Here is a 19,452-nt window from a genome sequence, read left to right on the forward strand (position 1 = left end):
GCTGCATCCTGGTGTGATCCCAGGAAGCGTTAGAGGAGGAAGGGGCCATGGTAGTGTGGATACATTTGGGAAATCCATCAGTAAGATTTAGTTCCCTGATTTCTAGCACCTTTTGGAGATGGTGACTTTTTTTCCAGCCCAAATTTGGAGGCAAAGATACCAGAATATGGACCTGTGTAGAGTGAAACAGCCCAGCCCCTTCTTGTTCGTTAGCTCCAGCTGGAGGAGGATGTGGGACTTCTCATGCTCGTGTCCTGGGTCATCTGAGGTATGACAAGGGAAATCACTGTCCCAGCAGCAAGCTTGGTTTATAGTACTATTACTTTGATCAGCCCATGAGGGCTCCCCTTAAAAATCAGGACCTTCATTCTTGTGTTTCTGTTTTTCAAGTCTAGTATTTTCTTTTAAGGAGTTTATCACTTGGGTTAAGGATTAATCTGTTCTGACCTTGTCTTGAGATAAGAGTCCAAAGAAACTGGAATCAGGTTGAGAATAACCTGACTCCTCAGTCTCTGTAAAGCTACCATTTCAGCAAAGCAGCAAACAGACCAGGCCTCACTGGGGAAAACTGATGTTTTAATAACAGCTGCTGAGTGCTGACCATAGAAACAAGATGTGTATGCTTAGGGAAGAGGCAGCGCTAGTAGGTTAATCCACAGCAGCCACCCTCATCATGCTACTTAGTTTCAACCCTTTTGGCTTAAAATGTACATCAGTTTCCAGCATTGCTGCCCAAGTGAGGTTTGATCATATCCTATTTGCCTGAGCCCTGGATTAAGGCAAAATGAGAAGGGAAGTGCTTTGCGTAGGATCCACAGCTGGGGAGTATGGAGTAAGGGGAGGCAATCCTGGGAGGGTAGGGAAACAGAAACAAAGCACACTTAATGGCCAAACGACGTCTTGATTTCTCTGAATATATTAAAAAACAGTGTTTCAAATAAGCTGTTTCACCCCACTCCCCTATCTCTGTCTCAGGGGTCTCTAGATAATCCTAAATAGCAGCTTAGCAATAGTTGCCACCAGGGAGCCAGAGGATAAGTGCAATTTTCATTTCCCCTTGGGATCAAATCCAGCTGAGCAGATGGCCCAGATGTACAGGATTGGCTTGAAGGGCTGGGCAGAGACCATCTGCAGTGCCACCCATGTAGCTGGGCACTGGCTGAGAATTAGCCAGACAGTCCCATGGTCCTGAAGGCTGCCATGTGGCTACCTTGGGCTTTAGAGCAGGCATTGTTCTTTCCTTATCTATCTACTATTAATGTTTAGAAACATTGAAAAAATAAAATCACCATAGTGAATAAGCTAGAAACAACTGCAATAGTCAAGAAAAAGCATTCTTTATTTTTTCCCCATGGTTTATTTCACAACTGTGGTTAGAGGGACAACTTTTCTGTTCCCAGCTAGTCCAGACCCAGTGGGATTGTTCTGAGGTGCAGAATTTGCATTGGCTCGGAAGCTGTGAGGCTAACTAGCTAGAGCCCAGAAAAACAGCACACTTTAGTTACTGCTCTGGAAGCCTAGGGCAGGGGACCTAGGTAAGAGGGAAGGCCTAGATAAGGAACAAGGGCCTCTGGTCTCTGAAAGTGGGTTACTCCATTCGTTTTTCTTTTTGGAAATGGAGCACTTTGCTCCTTTTTCTGTGAAGCCCTGTAGCTGCCCAGAGTATTTACATGCAGACCGGTATTTTCCCCATTGGGTATTTGGTCCCCTTCTTTTGTCTTTTTCCTCCTGGTGAATGGCATCAGTATCTGTCCAGCTAGAGGGTGGGCCCCTGTGCCATGTTTAGTCTGCCTATGTCCACCCCCACCTCACCCCTGCCAATCCTGGGACGTCTGTGACCAATGTTTTTCTCCTTCCTCATTCCCCTCTGGTAGTATCACCTAATTCCAGCACTCTGTTATCTAGGACCACTTAAGTAAGGGTAGCCTGAATTGACTTGAGAGAATTGAACCGAGCTAAGAACGAGAGAGAGCTCCCTAAGAAAGGAGGCTTTGTATTTACATGATGCCCTTTCCCTGGCCCTCAGGCCTCTAACCTGCCTCATAGCACTACTCTTTCTGAGGGCAGTTAAAGTGCTGGCTGTAAACAGGACCTCCTTTCTTTCTCGGGCTTCTCGGGAAAGAGACTGATGTGGGCCTCTTGTTACTGAGCAAGTGATTTGGAGTGGTTCTTGCATTGGAACCAGAAATTCCCCCCGGCTCCAGTTGCATTTGACAACAGAGAGGGGTCCCTTTGATGACAGCGCTGAAAGGCTAGGAGAATGAGGCAGTGGGATGAACTCTGCAGATTGGCAAAAGATGGGGCAGGAAGGAGGGAAGGCCATCTGAAAAGGCTTGTAAGAGTCATACTTCTTAAACTGGGCTTAAACTGTTAAAGCTGGCGTGGGAAGGACCTGGAGCAATTGCTTTTCCCTTTATGCTCTCTGTCTCTGATGTTGCTTTGGATGCCAGATGTTGACGTAAGTGTGCTTGATTCTCTGTACTTCAGCAGTCAAGCAGGGCAGGTATGAGAGAATAAAGCAGAACCTGGAGATCCAAAGTCAAAATGACAGGATCTTTAAGGCATTTCAGGCACCTCTTTTGAGCCATTTAAGTTTTCCCCCTGATTTATCTTTGAACTTGAATAAGTGGCTTCTAAGCTTCCTATGGTGACCTTTATAACCTTCTGTAATCCTCAGCCCCTATGTTGCCAATGCCTTGCGTGGTTTAGTTTCTTCTCAAAAAACGTCCTTCGTAGACTTCACAGAAGAATGGGTCTGCTTTTGAGAAAATGTGGGCTGGGCACAGCTGACTTCCTTTTATCACTAACATTGGCTTTACAAGTGAGTGTTCTGTCACAGACGGCTTGTGTTGAGTATTCTAGCTGGATGGGAGGATTCATTAGAAGTAGAAGGTCCAGCCCTTGTTCTCTGGAGCAGGAAGAAGAGTTGGAAGTAAAGAGGGGATGGGATTAACTTTTGGGGTCTGAGCTAAACCCTTTTTGTACAATTTGTCTTGGAATGAGTTGACTTCTGGCCACCTTGGAGAGAGAAAGTGGCCAAGTGTGTTTGATTCAGTTTTTTTGAAACACCTAGGACTTGGAAAGGACCTTGGCTTCTAAAAGATAGCCACCCAATGTTTCACCTCACCTGATGGAGTTGTTACTCCCAGTCCCAAGGATAGACAGTTGGAGGGGTGAGTTCTTCGTGTTGAGCTTTAGAAACTACTTCTCCTTGGTCTTCGGTTAAGGAGGAAGACTTCTGAGCCTTAGCTTCCTGGAGAGTTGGCTCTGGGACTAAGCTGGTCCTCGGCCCAAGTTCTGAAGGTACTTGGAGTTCTCTGACACCTTCCAGAGTAAAAGTACTGGCTGGCTTGCTCACTTTGGGGCAGGGGCTTTTGCCTTCTGGAAGGAAGCCACCCAGAGGTCTGTGGACTAAAAGGCATGGTGGGTTCTCAGGGGCTGTGGGGCAGAGTTTTTCTGTCTGAGTTTCTGTTAAAGCCAGGAGGCCAGATTCCTCAGATGGGGCTCCAGTTACCTCCCAAAGACATATATCGATGTCTGCCATGGTCCCCTTTATTTTATTTCCTTCTGGATCTGTGACTTCCCATTGACATAGCTCTGCCATCCTGCTCCCCATACTGCTTGCTCTGTGGGGACTGACTTTGGGTTGGTCCATGTCTGGAGCGTCTGGCTGGGGGGAGAGCCCTTCTGACCTTGTGCCTTCCCAAGGACAGACCGTCTCTCGCTCTCTGTTGACTTTTACTTCTTCTGAAAAGTGTTCTTCAGTCCCTCCAGATCCTGCCTTTTGCAGGAACGTCTCTCCTTGCCCTTGAGATTCTCTCTCCACCTCTTGTTCCAGTCCCCCTTTCTCTGCTGCTCGACTCACCTCCCAAGGGCAGATTTCTGTTTTCTTATCAGAGGGAGCCTCTTCTGCTTCCCATGGACACACTTCTGCTACTCTGGCCCCCACGCTGCCTGCTGCCTGGGAACTTTCTTTGCTTCTGTCAGAAGCTTGTGGGGCTGGTTGTGGAGACAGACCCCCACAATCTTGACTCTCCTGGGGACACACAGCCTCCTGTTTCCCATCTGCACTCTCTGACTTGGCCTGAACGGCCACAGCTTTGTACTCTGGTTTTTCTGGGGCTTTCTCCTTCTCCTCTTGAGGCTCCCCTTCTCCATCCTGTCTCGACACCCCTTCCTCAGGGATTCTTTCAGTCACCTCCCAGGGACAGGTCTCAGCTTTGGCGCCGCTGTCAGGTTTGGGAGCATCCATGGCAGGAGCATCCCACGGGCAGACCTCGGCGTGCCTGCCCCCAGCGCTGAGCAGTGTCTGAGCACCGGCTTTAGGTTGGTCAGGGCAGTGACTGTCTGGGTGGGAGAAAGAGCCTGCCGGGGCCATGCTCTCCTGTAGACAGATAGGTCGTAGCTCATCGCTTGCTTTTTCCCCATCTTCAGCAGTGACTTCTGCTTTCTCTGCTTGTTCTGGGAAGGAGCCCATCTTTGGGTCTTGTGTCAGGTCCCCTTTCTGTGCTGCTTCATCACTCACTTCCAAGGCGTGCCCCTCTGCCACTCTGCTACTCCCGCTGCTGGACAAGTCTGAGACCTCGGGGGCCTGAGCAGAGGGTGTCCTCAAGTCCTTCTCCCAAGGACACAGAGCTTCCTGCTCTTGACTCAGTTTTGTCTCCCATTTTGATATGTCTTCTCCCAGGCAGGTGAGTCTCCCCTTTTCTAGAGTTTTCTCCCTCTGCCCCATGGAATCAGTCTCCATCTCTTGTTCTGATTCCTTCCCAGGGGCTCCTTCATCCAACTCCCAGGGACAGATCTTGGCTTTTTCACTGGTAGGCGCTCCCTCTGCTTCCCAGGGACACACCTCGGCTGGCCTACACCCCACACGGTCCAATACCTGGAGCCCAGCTTTTGGTCTGTCGGTGCCCAGAGTGTCTGAATGCCGAGAGGAGCCCCCTGGATCCAAGCTCTCCCAGGGGCAGGCTACCTCCCGCTCCCGGGCCTGCCTCTCTGGCTTCTTTGGAGCAGTAACAGCTCTCTCTCCAGGTCCAAAATCTGCAGAAGCCCTTCCTGTATCATTTGGAAATTGCCTAATGGGCTCAATTCCCAAAGCCCTTTTCTCCCCTGCTCCAGCACTCACCTCCCAGGGACAGATCTCTGCCTTCTCAGCAGGCAGGATTTCCTCGGCGTCCCAGGGACAGATCTCAGCAGTTTTGCTTCCCATACTGCCTGACATCTGGAAAGTGGCTTTGGGTCTATCTGTGTCTCGAGGACCAGGTTGTGGGGAGAAGCTGCCAGGGTCCACCCTCTCCCAGGGACAGACTGCTTCCTGCTTTTGCATCTGTGCCTCAGGCTTTTCCCAAGTTGTGCTATCTTTGATTCCTGATGTTCCAGGCATCTTCTCCTTGTCCTTTTGAGATTCTCCTTTTGATGCCTGTCCCGATGTCCAGTCCTCTGTCGTTCTTTCATTCACCTCCCAGGGACAGATTTCTGCCTTGGCAGGTGTTGCTTCCTTTGCCTCTGACCTGAGATCTTCCCGTGGACATACCTGCGCTGCTCTGCTTCCTCCCTTGCTGAGGAGTTGGCCACCAGCTTTGGATGAGGAGTTTTCTAGATGTGGGCTGGAGTGCCCAGGGGTTGTGCTCTCCCAGGGACACACTGACTCCTGCTGTTGACTAAATTTCTGCACTGCTTTCCCAGTTTGTTCCCACGTCTCTCCAAAGCTCCCTTTTCTGGAGGTTTTTCCCTTTTCCTGGAGAGATTCTCCACCTGTCGTCTGACTCATCATTTCCTTCCCTACTACCTCCTCACCCCGCTCCCAGGGACAAATCTCTGCTTTTCCGATAGCAGAAGCATCTCCCGCCTCCCATGGATACACCTCAGCGACGCTACTGCCCAGACTCCCCGAGCGCCCGGGGGTTCCCGGGGCCTGAGTAGAGACTGCTGAGGGGCCCCGGAAGTCTGTCCTTTCCCACTGACAAAGAGATTCCAACCCTTCACCCAGTTTCTGTTCTTCCAAGAAGATTGCTTTCTTGGGAGTTTTCTGCTTTGCCTGGGGGAGCTTCTTTACTCCCTCCTGGGACGGCTTCTCATTCTCTCCTCCTTCACTTGCCTCCCAGGGACAGAGCTCTGCCTTGGTGATGTCAGGTGTACAAGCTCCTGGGCCAGCGGCTTCCCACGGTCGTGTCTCTACCTCTCTAGGCTCCACACTGCCCACTGTCTCAGACCTGCCCTTGGTTCTGTCAGAGTGCTGAGGGGCTGACCGAGGGGACAGACCCCCAGGATCGGCACTTTCCCAGGGACACACTGCCTCCTGTCCCCTGACCAGCCTCTCTGGCTTTTTCTGAGCAATGGCAACCACATCTTTGGGTTCTGATTTTTCTGAGGCTTTCCCCCTCTCATCTTGGGAGGCATCTAGATCTTGCCTCAGTGCCTCCTCCTCGGGGACTCCACTCACCTCCCAGGGGCAGATTTCGGCCTTGTTGCTACTGTCAGGCTGACACGTTTCTGACTCGGTGACTTCCCAGGGGCATACATCTGTCACCCTCTGGTCAGCACTGCCCAGGGGCTGGAGGCCAGCTTTGGGCAGTTCCCGCCACCCCCCAGGGGCTGCTTTTGCTTGCTTAACATTTTTGTCCCTAACTGTGCCCTGCCTGACTGGCCTCAGTGTGGTAGGCCCTGTTTTACCTGCTCTCGCAACCTTCCCCTCCCCTAGACCCTGGGATGGCCTCCTGCCTCTGTCTTCTTGTTCCCTGCTGCCCTCCTGGTGACAGACTTGGAGCATTCTACTTGTGTGAGCGTTCTGTTGGTTCTGGAGGGACTCCTCGTCATCACAGGGGGCAAGCGCGGCCTGCTTACTCACCGCCTTGGGCCGGCCTGACCTGGGAGATCTGGGACATGCCCTCACACCCTCTCCCAAAGCTCGGCCCTTCTCCTCCTTCTCAGGACTCCCTTCCCCGCTCTCCTTCTCTCTGTATGTGCTCCGAGAACGGGTCAGAGCTTTGATAGCCAGTCCCAGACTACGCATGGAACCCTGCTGAACAGGGGTCTTGAGGCTGTGGGATTTAGAGAAGACCTTGGGCCTGTCCTCATCCTCATCAGCTTCCCCCTGGAGACACCTGTCCTCTGTGTCCATCCCGTTCTCCCCAGGCCCCCTCTTCTCTACTGCTATAGAGAGGGCCCTCCAGAGCCTGGCCCGACCTGGGGCGGGAGAGTGGTTGCCTCGCCCTGGCCCCGAGGGGCCTTCCTGAGCCACATTTTCTTTCTTCGATGGCAGTTCTGCATTCTCCCAGGGGCAGATGTAGGTGAGTAGGCTGGGGCTTTGTGGGGGTACTGGGATGGGTGCCAGGGCAGGGGCGGGAGCTGGCAGCAGGGCCAGAGATAAGGTGGAGGTGGGAGACAGCATCCCCGGCTCCCCCAGGCCCACCCCGGACGTGGCCATGATGGGTGTGGAGATCTGGTGCTGGATGGGCCGGTGGGGCAGCCTTCTCACGGCCTCCTCGTGCAGCTTTCTGGAGGCGTGGGAGCTGTCCACGCTGCTCCTCTTGGCCGGGGAAGGTGGGGCCGACAGGGGAGTCGCTCGAGCTCGCTCCAGCCTCCAGGCCGAGGGCCTCCGCGCTGGGCTGGCCAGGGCGGCCTCTGCCTTCCTTCTCTCCTCCCGCTCCCTCGCCCGCTGGTAGGTCTCCTCCAGGTAGGCCTGACTGGCCTCGAGCAGGGCCTTTTCCCTGGAGCCAGCCACGACGCTCAGCGACTTGTGCAGCGAGGCGGGCCGGGCGCAGGGCAGCCGCTCTCCCACCGTCAGATTGTGGGCGCTGGCCGACCTGAAGCTCAGCGCGGGCAGCCCTGCCGCCGACTCGCGGCTCTCGGATTGCGGGCCCTTCCTGGCCAGCTTCCTCCGCAGCAGCGAGTCGAGCAGAGGCGGGTGCTGCTCCCCGCGGGGATCGCGGTCCTGCTCGCAGGTGCTGCGGGACTTGCGCAGAGCCGGCGGCGCGGCGGGCTCCCGGAGGCTGACGCTGAGCAGCCTGGCGCTGAGCAGCCGGCGGCGGGAGGAGCCCCCGGGCAGGCTGCCGCGGGCCGGGGAGCCCGAGTCCCGGGAGTGCTGGCGGGTCAGGGCCTCGGGGAACTCGGCCAGGTACCTCATGAAGGATCGGCCCAGGCCCTGGCGCCAGCTGCCTCGCTTCTTGCGCAGGTGCGGGTTGTTGGCGGCCATTTCCTTGGTCTTGTGGACTTCGAGCTGGGCGTAGAGCTTCTTCAGCTCGTCCTGGGGGCGGGGGGACCGGGGGAGCAGAGCTGGCGGTGAGGGCCAAGCTCTCCATCCCCTGGCGGCGCTGCTCTGCCCCTCAGCCCTTGCTCAGACCATTTTCTCTGGGGGATCTCTCTCCCACCAAGCTGTGTCCCTTCCCAGCTTTTAAAACTCAGAATTCACCTCTCCGTCCTGCAGGGCCAACAACCTAGTTCCTGAGCCCGACCCGCTCAGCTCCGAGGCCTCAGCACACCACTGCCTTCTCTGGGCACTGTGGTCTGGTGGGACGTCTCCAGCTTGGGGGGCAGGAAACCTGGGTTTGAGGCTGCTGACCCATCATGTGCCTCCAGGCTAGTTTCTTGCCCTCTCTGAGCCTCTGCTTCAATAAAGTAAGGAAAACTGGCTGCCTAGTGTTCACTTTCTTAAGAGGATTATATGAGATTGGTGGTGGGACCAGTGGGTGTGAAAACTGCCATATTCAGGTGTGAGTGACGGAATGGGGCTTTGAAAGTCTTTTGTACTTCGGATCTCTCCCCGCAGCCAGCATAGGGGAGGTACATGGGCTCCCCATACTGGAGGGTCAAGGATGGTGTCTCTGTGGCAGCGTGCCTCCACTCTTTGGCCTGCCTGCTGGATTGGGGTCTCAGTTCAGCCTATCCCCAGGGGGCAGGCGGCAGGGTAGGCAGAGCTCAGAGGATGAGGAGGATATGGAGGAAACAGAGACAAAGGCAGTTGAGACAAGGAAGGAATTGGGGGATGTAAACAAGTCAGTTGTGGAGGACGCCCCAGGGGAGGTGGAGGGATGGACAAAATGGCTTCCTGGGACTGTTCCCACATGCAGGTTCTACAAGACAATGGGCTTTACTGCCAGGTCTCTTTATATCCTACCCTCTGAGCCTCTCATTAGGGTTTCTGTGACTATAATGATATTTTTAAGCAGAAAAGTACGGTAAGGATGCTCTCCTGATGTAAGACTCAGGAAGAACTTCCTTTCTCTAACACTGCTGGGTCCAGGGAAAGGGGATCCTGGTGTGGAAATCCCTGGTAGCCACTCACTGCCTGAGTTATGCAGCCCCAATGGCCCTAGGGTCACTAACTGCCTGGTATGTTGGGGACTGAGGGGTTTCTTAGGCTGCCTGTCATGGTGGCCCTGCAGAGTGGGAGTGGAGGACACAGGAGACAAAGGTGATTTGAGCTCCACTCATGGTTCTGCCTCTACCTTGCCAAGTGGGCCTCAGGAATCTGGGTTCTGGGGTTTTGGGGGGAGGGGGGGTTTATCCACTGTGTGGCCTCCTTCAAGTAGAGTCAGGGGAAGCAGCTTAGGGCAATGGTGGAGAAGAGAGGGAGGCGGGTCTTAGAGGAAAAGCTATGGGGAGGAGAGGGGACCTGCAGTGGCACACAGCCCGGGTGGCAGGGCAGCTGTGCCCCCTGCCCAGTCCCTAAGTAGCATCAAGAGGAGGCGGGGAGGGCAGCACCTACCCGAATGTCTCCAGGGTCCAGGCTGTGCTCGCTCCAGGCTGAGGCGATGCTGCTGTTCAGGTAGGAGCCTGAGCGCTGCAGGTCCAGCTCGTCCTCGTACACCTCATCCAAGATCTCCTCTTGGGGAGGAGCCCCCGGCTTCCGGATCTGGCCATGGTGGGCATGATCGGGAAAAAGACTCACCTTGGCCCCCTGCCCCGTGGCATATGTATTTACTCCATAAATCTTCACACCCCCCCCTCTGATTTGGAATTCTGGGGGTCCAAGGAGTATTGTTCCCTCTCCTTCCTGATTTTCTCTAGCTCAGAGACCAGGGGTCTCAATGCCCTGCCCCCACAATTCCTAGCCATGTCCTTCAGCTCCCCCCCCACCTATCTTTCTGTAACTGCTTCTGAGTTGATTTTCAGAGTCTGCCAACCTTCCAGTTGTATTACAAGGACTCCCTTCAGCTCTAGCTCTTTTTTTTTTTTTTTAACTCCAAGTGTTTTTATTTTTTATTTTTAAATTATTTATTGATTTATTTATTGGCTGTGTTGGGTCTTCATTGCTGCGTGTGGGCTTTCTCTAGTTGCGGAGAGTGGGTGCTACTCTTCATTGCAGTGCGTGGGCTTCTCAGAGCGCAGTCTCAGTAGTTGTGGCACACGGGCTTAGTTGCTCCGCAGCATGTGGGATCCTCTGGGACCAGGGCTCAAACCCGTGTCTCCTGCATTGGCAGGTGGGTTCTTAACCACTGCACCACCGGGAAAGTCCTGGCTCTAGCTCTTATTTCCCTTGCCCAGGGATTGGAGACGGAGATTCCTTCCGTGACTCCTAAGTGGGCTCCTTGCTTAGGGCCCAAATCCCTCAGGGCCCAGGGTGTCATTCTCACCCTGGCCTGGAGAGGGTGCTGTGGGCACAGCAGCACCACAGTGCCCCTGGCAAGGGGGCTGCGTCTGCCTCACATCGAGGCCAGGGGAAGACCTCACCTTAGGGATGAAGATCAGAGCCAGTGTGGCGGTGACTGTACTGTGGGTGTGAAAGAAGAAGAGGAGGAGCGTCCAGTCTGGGTGCAGGGAGGGAACCAGTACAAACCTGAGGGTGAGGTGGGAAGGGGATGGTTAGCTACAGGTGGGAGTGGCCTCTTTCACCTGTTTCAGTGGCTGTCCTCCCCAGCCCCCGCCCTGATCTCCTGGAGGTGCTCCGTGCAGTGAGGAGGGCACTCTTCCTTCTTCCTGCCCTCCCACCTCAGGGCTCACGTTAATCTCCACCTCTGAGAAGCCCTCCCAGACTACTCCAGCTTGCCTTCTCTGGCTGCTTATAGCACTTAACTCTGTTATGGACCACCCTGTGGGTTGATTCTACCTTCACCACAGGGCCAGATCCTTGTGGACACTCATAGCAGGCCTGCTGCAAGGACAGTTGGGGTGTGAGGGGGAAGAAGGCAGGGAGAATGGAGCCTGTATGTGGAGGAGAGTCGGGGGGGGGGGCGTGTGGAATGGGAGAGGAGTTAGGAGTGGAGCATGCTTCCTCTTCTCGGGTGTTGGGTGAGACATGGGTTACAGGAAGGGTGTCTGTGGGGTAGAGAGAGAGCTACAGGTGGGGCCCTCCTCACCTTGCTGAGGCGTAGTAGGTGTTGCAAGGAGGGCTGTGGGATGGGGGTACCCTCACCTGGGAGAGGTGAGGAGTGGTGTTAGGGTGGGAGGCGTGGTGGGTAGGAGGGCCCGTCCTCACCTGGCTGCGTGGAAGGCAGCAGAAAGCAGCAGCTCGTTGTGCAGGGCGATGCCCATGTACCGCGGCTCGTGGAAGGCTGAGGGAACAGCCCGGGCGGCGTAGCAGAGGAAGCTGCCGCAGCACAAGAGCAGCATCTCGGCTGTGGGGAGATGAGGAGGGCCGGGTACCACCTCAGCCGCCATGCACCCCTTTCTCTGCAGGCCGTGCTGGGGGGAGCCCAGTCCAGGGGTCCAGGTACAAGGCAGGAGGACCCCTGGAGGTACAGGGAGGGGGACCAGAGTGAGGCTGGGCTCAGTGGAAGCAGCTCACCCACAACCATGATGTAGTCCCAGCGGTCGTGGTGGCAGAGGTAGAAGTGGCGGCCTGTGTGGGTGTGGCCTCGCGCCACCAGGGACGTGTGCTGAACGCCTTGCTCCAGGACCCCCGCTGTCCATACAGCCAGGAAGCCCAGCACCAGCAGCAGAAGCAGCCCCAGACGCTGCAGCAGCCGCCCACTGCTCAGGTGGGGGCCCCGCTGGGCCGTTCGAGACAGAAACAGCTGGAGCACTCTACAAGGGTTAGAGTGTGGCTGGTGGATGCAGGGAGGGGAGATGCCGCTGGCCTTTGCTTCCCTTCCCTCCGCACACCCCTGTCCTCCCATCCCTTCCATGGTTCACCGCCTCCTCTTACCCCCAAAAAAGTTACACGGAGGGGAGGGCCATAGTGATGGGGGCACAGAGGAGTAGAGCTGGTAGGGGTCTGGCTGTGAAGAACTTCATTCCGTAAATGAGCTGGGGTAGCCTGGAGTGAGCAGCGTGAGAGCAAGCTCTGCCCCAGACCCTACCTATAAAGCTTGAGTATAATAGTGCCGTAGACAATGGCAAAACCCAGCAGCCGGACCCAGCGGAGGGCGATGCAGCGGAATACACTGGGCTTGAAGTACAGGATGAAGACCTGGTGGGGTGGGGGCAAAAATAGTTGCTCTCCACTGCACTTCCACTGTGTGCCAGGCCCACGCTAAACACATTGCTGATCCTCCTAACCGCCTTGTCATAGAGGGCATCATCACCTCCATTCTGCAAAGGAGCAGCTTTGTTATCAGAGAGGTTAGGTAATTTGTCCTAAGTCACACAGCAGGTCATAGAGCTCCTTTTAAGCCTGGCTGTTTGGTTCCAGAGCTCAGTAGACCAGCCTGTCATTTGTGGGTATGAGTTGGAGGATTTTGAGGTCTCTGAATCCCCCCAACAGGGCAGAGAGGAAGGATTCTGGGGCTTGGAGGGTACCAGGTTGGGACTATGGGGGATCCTGGGAGGTGGGGTCAACCTCTGGCCACAGACTCACAGGGAAGTAGAGCAGCAGGGATCCAAAAAGGATGGTTTCCAGCAGTACCACTCCAGATGCCCGGATCCTCTGTAAACACAGGAAAGAGAGGTATGTAAGCAGGGCAGCAAGAGGACAGAGCCTGGAGGATGGTACAGGAGGGTCTCAGGCCTGTTTGAGGGGTCACCCCATGGCCCTGGGCTAAAGCTTCACCCTGTAACATTAGCTCTGCCCTCTCCATCCACAGCCACTCTCACCGCAGGCTCTTAGCTCCACTGGCACTAAGGCTGGCTAAGGCAAAGGTTTCATATAGCTCCTGCCACCCCAGGCCCATGCCCCTCCCAGTCCCAGCCTGGGCCTTGCTGCAGACCTGGGCTAGAATCAGAGGTTGCTGGAGCTAGAAGGGATCTCAGGCTTTCCTCCAAGCTTTGGGTCAGACTGCCTCCTTGTCTAGAAACTCGCTTCTCTGTCAGTTGACTGTCAACTTTGGCTCAAATGTCATGTTCTCCAGAAAGTCTTCCCACGCCATCTCAGGCAGGGTGACTGGGTCCCCTCTCTGAGCTGCCACAGCAACTGACACCTCTATCCTGGCCCCTGTTTTGCTGTGCTGTCATTTTATTTACATGTCTGAGGGGCCAGATCACTTCCCCTAGTGCCTACACAGTGTTTTGAATCAAGTCCAATGCCTTCATCGAGCAGGAGAGGAAACAGGTCTAAGGTGGTGAGGTCACTTGCCTCATGTCACATAGTGAGTTAGATTAAGAATCAGGGCCAGAACCCATTTCTCTCAAGTTCTAGTCTTAGGTAGTCTCTGGTCTCCGGTTGATGCTGGAGACTCAGGATGGGTAGGAGACGTGTGTAGAAGAGAGATGTGGGGCCTTCCTTGCCTTGCTCTGGCGGCAGCGATAGGAGACCAGCATGCTCAGGAAGACAGCCAGCATGCAGCCCGTCTGAGAGGCCAGCACCACTGCCCGCAGCGCGGGGGCTTCCTCCACCAGGCACGGCGTGGCATCCAGGCAGCTGGAGCAGCCCTCAGCACATGGTTGGCACCGCAGCAGCCTCCCGGAGCTGCCTTGAGGGGACCCGAATTGCCCGGTAGGCTGGGCAGCACCCTCCTCTGAGCCTATAAAGAACAAGATGGATGCAGGGAGAGGGGCATGGCTGGGACATCCTGAGACCCCAGCCTTCTCTCCCAATGGTCACCACAGCTCTCTCCCTGCCCTCTTATGGTCTGTGGCCCCTGGGGTAGCGTCAGGATGGGTAGGAATGAAGAAGTGGGTACTTTCAGGGGAAGGCAGGGTAACAGGAAGAGGTGATGCCAGGCTAGGACTCACTGCGTGGTCAGCTTGCATCAGACTGGCATGTTATAAGCTCATTCTCGGAAGGAACAGACACCCCCAAATTGGACCCTGCCTGCCTCTCCTGCTTCTCTCGACATTCTTCCCTTGCTCCATGAGTTTTCTCCCAGTGTCTCACCCCAACCTGCCTTTCTTCCCCAGATGTCCCCCTCCAATCAGCCCAGCCTGTAAAACACCTTCCTGGCCCTCCGCATAGTTACATACCCCCGGAGCTGCTTGCCCCATAGAAGCCAGGTCGGCAGCGGCAGAGGTAGTGGCCAAGGACAAAGCCCTGACTCTCCAGGGGGACACACTGTGGGGATGACAAACACAATCGGTATTTATATGAGGCTTTCCCTCCTGGGCAGAGACGGAGGGTGCAGCTACCTTCCTATCCACGGCCCCTGGGTCTACACTGGGGAGCCCCACCAGAAAGCCACCCCAGCCCTTGGGAAGCCTTCCATCCCTGGAAACCCTACTCTGCCCCCACCACTGCCTCTCTTCTCCAAGCAAAGAGTATGCAGATGGATCAGCCTTTTATTCAGACTGGCCCTGACAGGAGCCTCACAGGTGCCATTTCCCAGTGCCCAGCTGATGCTAGAGCAAGGCGCTGGGGAGGTGGAAGCAGGGAGAAATCTGAGCTCAACCACACCTGTGTGCCTACATCCTGCTTCAAGGGTCCCCATCAGCCTCCCTCTTTGGCACACAGGTGGGTTGAAAAGGCCCCCATGGAGAAGCAGCTTCCTCCATCAGGGCCATCTGGCTTTGGCGCAGGACTGCTCTCCCCAGCCCTAATGCCAGGCTAATGCCAGGCTGGTGGGATGCCAAGGCCAGCTCTTTATTCCACCTCCGCCCATTGATGTTTGCCCAGCAGGGGACAGAGCAGACCTCAGAGCCAGGCAGGGAAGATGAGCCCGTGGATGAGGTCAGACCTGCTGCGGGGAGTGGCTGGGAACAGACAGCAGTGGGGCAAAGGAAGGAAGATTACATATGCAGCCCCTGGAAGGTGCTTCTGAAATCGTGGCCCAGCTTCCCCTCTTACTCAGACCACTGGAAAATGTTCTGTTCCTGCCATAGACAAATGCATACCCAGAGACACGAATGTGGCTGGGTTTAAAAGTGCCCTGGACAATGGGAGCCCTTATCCATCCCTGGACTGATAGCTCCAAACACATGTGACCTGAAGAGCAACAGATGCCCAAACCCACCACACCTCCCAGCAGCCTGCAGGGCTCCCCTTGGCTTTGGTTCAGCTCAGGAACAAGCATGCAGTCAGTGTAACTGTGGAGTGGATTAGTTCACTGACCTGCCAGTTTCCCAGTACTGGGCTTGCAGGATTACCAACCATTGCCTTCCATTATCCAGATTCTCCTGCATCCACGGCTTTGATTTTGCCAGCATCTCGCCTGGGTTCCATCACCTTTACCAGTCCCAGAGCTCTTCAAGTTCCTTCTCTGGTTAGTCTCCTCCTACACCCCAACCAGCAATTCTACTTATTTCAACAAACACCCAACAGAACATCCTTTGTGGGTCAGAAGGAGCCCAGAGCTCTGTTGACATGGAGAATGTGGCTCAGGAGAAGGAAAGGGGACGATTAATAGAGTCTCAGGAGGCGGTCCTGGGAAGGGATCCTGGAGCACCCAGTACCAGAAGGGAGAGCAGACAGGGAGCACACTGAGAATGCAAAGGAATGAAGGTGGCTGTCTCGGGTGGGGGAAGGGGCTAGGCTGTGTGTGTCCTCACTCTTAAAAAGCCTGGTATCTCATCTCTATCTATCTTATCAGTAGGAACTTCCCTGAAGCCCGGAGAGGCTGGTGTGCCTTTGTCAGCTGCTCCTGATGGCAGTGATGGGAAAGGGGAGGGAGGCAGGACACCAGCACCCCCACCCTCTGTATCCTTACCTGGGTGCTGTTGAGATCACACAGGTGTGTGTTAGAGTACCAGCCTGGGCCGCTGGCACACTGATTGATGTCCACACTCTGAAGATCTACGTCCATCTGCACCTGCCCCCTAGGGCAGTGAATTGGCAGTTAGGGGTACAGTGAAGGATGCCAAGGTGGACATGTGTTCTTGGACCCCAGACTATGAGGCAATGCAAGCTCTACAAACTTTAGCACAGTGGCTGCAGCGTGCCAGGAGAGAGGGCACACACGCACGCCATTTCTCCAGTGCTGTTAATCCTCGCTGTCTCTGCAACAATCCTCCTCCCCTTAGGTTTTTCCCTGCCCCCGCCCCCCATCCCTCAGGTTTTCAGCATGCTAGCATTTCCTGATTTCTATCAATGGGAAAGGGAGGGGGCGAGACATATGGGAGCTGCGGCTCTGATGATCTGTCTGAAAGGGATATTCACACTTCCCCACTGCATGTATATACACACTCACACACACACACACACACGCAAAGCGCAGCTATTAACCACCCCCTCACTCTGCCCAAACCAGGTCTGAGTTGATCACAGCAAAGGAGATATGGAATAGAGGGGCCCAGAGTCAGAGCTGCCTGGCCCAAGGGCTCTCAACCCCTGCTCTGGGCTGAATGGGGAGAGAGCTGGCAAGGAGCCAGGCTGCCTGTGGCCAGGAGAGAAACTCTGCCGGGGACAACGAATGGGGACACAGAGCTGGGAAAACAAGGTCGATTGTTGAATGCTTTGCGGTACACTATCCATCTGCTCCCTCCTTCCCATCATGGCTCCCAATCACCTCTTTACTCCAGCTGAGGGAGGAAGTCAGTTATTTGAGGAGTATCATAGGCTACTGGGGTCAGGACTTGATATAAGAATATAGCCATTGGGAGTGGCCCTGGGGATCTGGCCAACTCCTGGACAGAAAAGGCAATGGTTCCAAGCCTCCCCCCAAGTGTTCTCCTTCCCTAGCAGAAGCCTCCTTTTACAGTTCTAGATTGCTAGGGAGCAGCGAATTTCACTCCCGAAGCGCCCGTCTGCCTCCTCTGAGAAGCCAGTGCATGGATTGTAACTGTCTCCCGCACCAAGCCCTCTCCTGCCTTGTACCCACTACTCAGACCTGGAGGCCAGGACCTATGCCCAGCTATGTCCACACATCTGTACACACACACGTGTATACCTACTTGTAAATGGAGTGACTTATATGTAGTACATACACACACCTGTATATGTTAACACACAGTTGCAGATTCCCAGAGTCAACTGCAGATATACACAGCTGAATGCAAATACACACACCTGTGTCCCCCACACATGTGCATACCAAATGGCCTACGCACAGCTGGCTGGACTTGGGCCCCCCACCCCACAAATCCACAATAGCATCAAATCCTGCACAAAACCCACTTACCTGATCTCCGGGCTGAGGTCTGGCTTGAGTCCATAGAAGGCGGCTGAGAGTGTGATAAGCCAGCCCGGACGGAGCCGGCCCTCCTGGCATTCCAGGAAGGGAAGAGACAGCCTCACGTGCTGCAAGTCCCCCACATATCCATCCCCCTGTGGCCACTTGGGGCTGCCAAGGCTCCCTAGGTCATTGGTCAGCACCCGCTTCTGCAGATCAGGGGTGTCCAGGGCCCCGGTTGGGCTCTCCTTCTGCACCCTGCTCCCGGACAAGTCCTGAAGGATGGTCTCCTCCCCCATCCTGGTGGCCTGCAGGGCCAGCTGCAGGTGGCTGGCCCCCAGTGGAGTGTTAAAGGTCAGCAAAACCCGGTATGCCCTTGGGTCCCCCTCGGCCACGCTGCGGACCAGTGCCTGGTACCACTCCACATCCTCCTCCACACTGGACTCCCGGATGTCGTTGGCTTGTAGCAGCATGTTGAGGAAATTGGCAGCCTGCGTAATGGTGCCCGCTGCCCTCCATAGGATTGGAGGGAGCCCTGGTCTGGCTCCTGCCCCATGGGCTTCATAGCGCTCACTGCAGTTAGCCCCCGACAGCTGTTGGGCATCTCCAGAGTAGAGAAAAGCCAGGGCTGCCTCAGCCCCCTCCGGGGGCACCCACATGGGTACAGATCCTGGCTTGACTTGGGAGGACAGCGCGGGCAGAGAGCGGAGGAGCCTCGGACCCCCCAGAGCCCAGCCACACAGGAAAGAGCAGCCCAGCAGCCCCCACACAGGAGGAGGCATGACCACTGCCCTGGTGCCCATCCTTGGGGCAGCTCTCAGGGACCCTGGGGTCCAGGCTGCCCGGGGTATTGGAGGCTCAGGAGATCCCAGGCAGAGGCTGGCCGCAGTCTGGGGCTGCCTGCTTGCACGCCTCCTATCCTTGCTTTCTCTCTTCCTCTCTTCCTCTCTCTCATACTCACGCTGTCTTGCTTGTTTTTTTCTTCTCTTTCACGTCATCAGCTGGCTTCTGGATGTAGGCATGAGGGCTGTGTTCCCTGCTCTCTCAGTGTGGCCCCTCGTCGCAAACCCTTTTAATCCTGGCACACCACTCTTCCCTCCCCCTCTTATCCAATATCTAGGCTCCCTCCCCTCACTCCCCACCCTACATCAGATGCTCCAGGGAGAGACAGAAGGGACCAGTCGTTCTCTCTCTTCCTCCCTCCCCCCCTCTGCCCTTTGCTCCATTAGGAGAGATGGGCAAATCCGGGATGGGGCGCCATAGCAACCGCAGATGAGCCTGTGCCCCTCTCTCCACCCCTCTGCTCCACTCAGCCTCCTGGCAGCAATTTCGACGGCCATGATAAAGGGCCAAGCTGCAGCTCCTGGCAATCTGCTCTAGCTGCCTGTACCCCCGACACCGTGCCGTTGAACTGGAATTTGAGATTGGGGTTGGCGAGGGGTGGGCAAGAGAGCCCAATAAGTATAGGGTTTTTGAAAAATATATATATATTTATTTATCTGGCTGCACCAGATCTTAGCTGTGCCACGCAGCCGCTTAGTTGCAGCACGTGGGGTCAAATTCCCTGACCAGGGATTGAACCCAGAACCCCTGCATGGGGAGTCCGGAGTCTTAACCACTGGACCACCAGGGAAGTCCCAAGAGAGCCCAATAGAACCATAATTGATATTTGTACAGACTGTGGCAGTTTACAAAGTGTTTTTCACGTGCGTTATCTCAATGACTCTTCCCCAACCCACCTATGCTGAATATTCTTATCCCCATTTCACAGATGCAGACAGTGAGGCTCAGAGACTCACCCAGGATCACATAGCTGCTTCATTTGAGTTGAGACTGAAACCCAGAGCTCTGATTCCCCTACAGTGCCCCATCAAACCCCCACCATCACCCTGTTATTCATCCTTAGAGACCTCAAGAAGACCTAACTATAGCCCGGAGAGGTGAAGGGACTTCCCTAGGACCACACTGTTGCTCTTGACAGAGCAGGAGCCTCCACCAGGTCTCCACCTCCCCAGCCAGGGAAGCCCGCCTTCTCCTGCATCACAGAGTTAACCACTGCCCAGAGTAAGGGGGTCATGGTGGGGAGGAGGGAAGAGAA

At 55.3% G+C, this 19,452-nt stretch overlaps 1 protein-coding gene across 1 annotated transcript; it reads right to left on the reverse strand.

Moving 5' to 3' along the window:
* Window positions 1-3,139: 3,139 nt before the first annotated feature.
* On the reverse strand, window positions 3,140-18,157 carry GPR179 (G protein-coupled receptor 179). Its single transcript, XM_068531025.1, has 11 exons — window positions 17,364-18,157; window positions 15,954-16,062; window positions 14,278-14,365; window positions 13,603-13,838; window positions 12,737-12,805; window positions 12,240-12,349; window positions 11,726-11,964; window positions 11,417-11,555; window positions 10,672-10,777; window positions 9,707-9,853; window positions 3,140-8,245 (listed from the first exon to the last, which is right to left on the reverse strand). The coding sequence occupies exons 1-11, from the start codon at window positions 18,155-18,157 to the stop codon at window positions 3,140-3,142; spliced, it is 7,143 nt and encodes a 2,380-aa protein (XP_068387126.1).
* Between the last annotated feature and the right edge of the window lie 1,295 nt (window positions 18,158-19,452).

The sequence above is a fragment of the Eschrichtius robustus genome, chromosome 20 (assembly GCF_028021215.1).
Source record: "Eschrichtius robustus isolate mEscRob2 chromosome 20, mEscRob2.pri, whole genome shotgun sequence".
Lineage (NCBI taxonomy): Eukaryota > Metazoa > Chordata > Mammalia > Artiodactyla > Eschrichtiidae > Eschrichtius > Eschrichtius robustus.

What these genes read in the sequence shown, in the direction of transcription:
- GPR179 (XM_068531025.1), bottom strand. Translation starts at nt 18,157, where the DNA reads ATGGGCACCAGGGCAGTGGTCATGCCTCCTCCTGTGTGGGGGCTGCTG. An exon ending in GCTGCCTTCCACGCAGCCAG is followed by an intron (nt 10,778 to 11,416) that starts GTGAGGACGGGC and finishes CCTCACCCTCAG; the next exon opens with GTTTGTACTGGTTCCCTCCC. An exon ending in TGGACCCTGGAGACATTCGG is followed by an intron (nt 8,246 to 9,706) that starts GTAGGTGCTGCC and finishes CCCCGCCCCCAG; the next exon opens with GACGAGCTGAAGAAGCTCTA.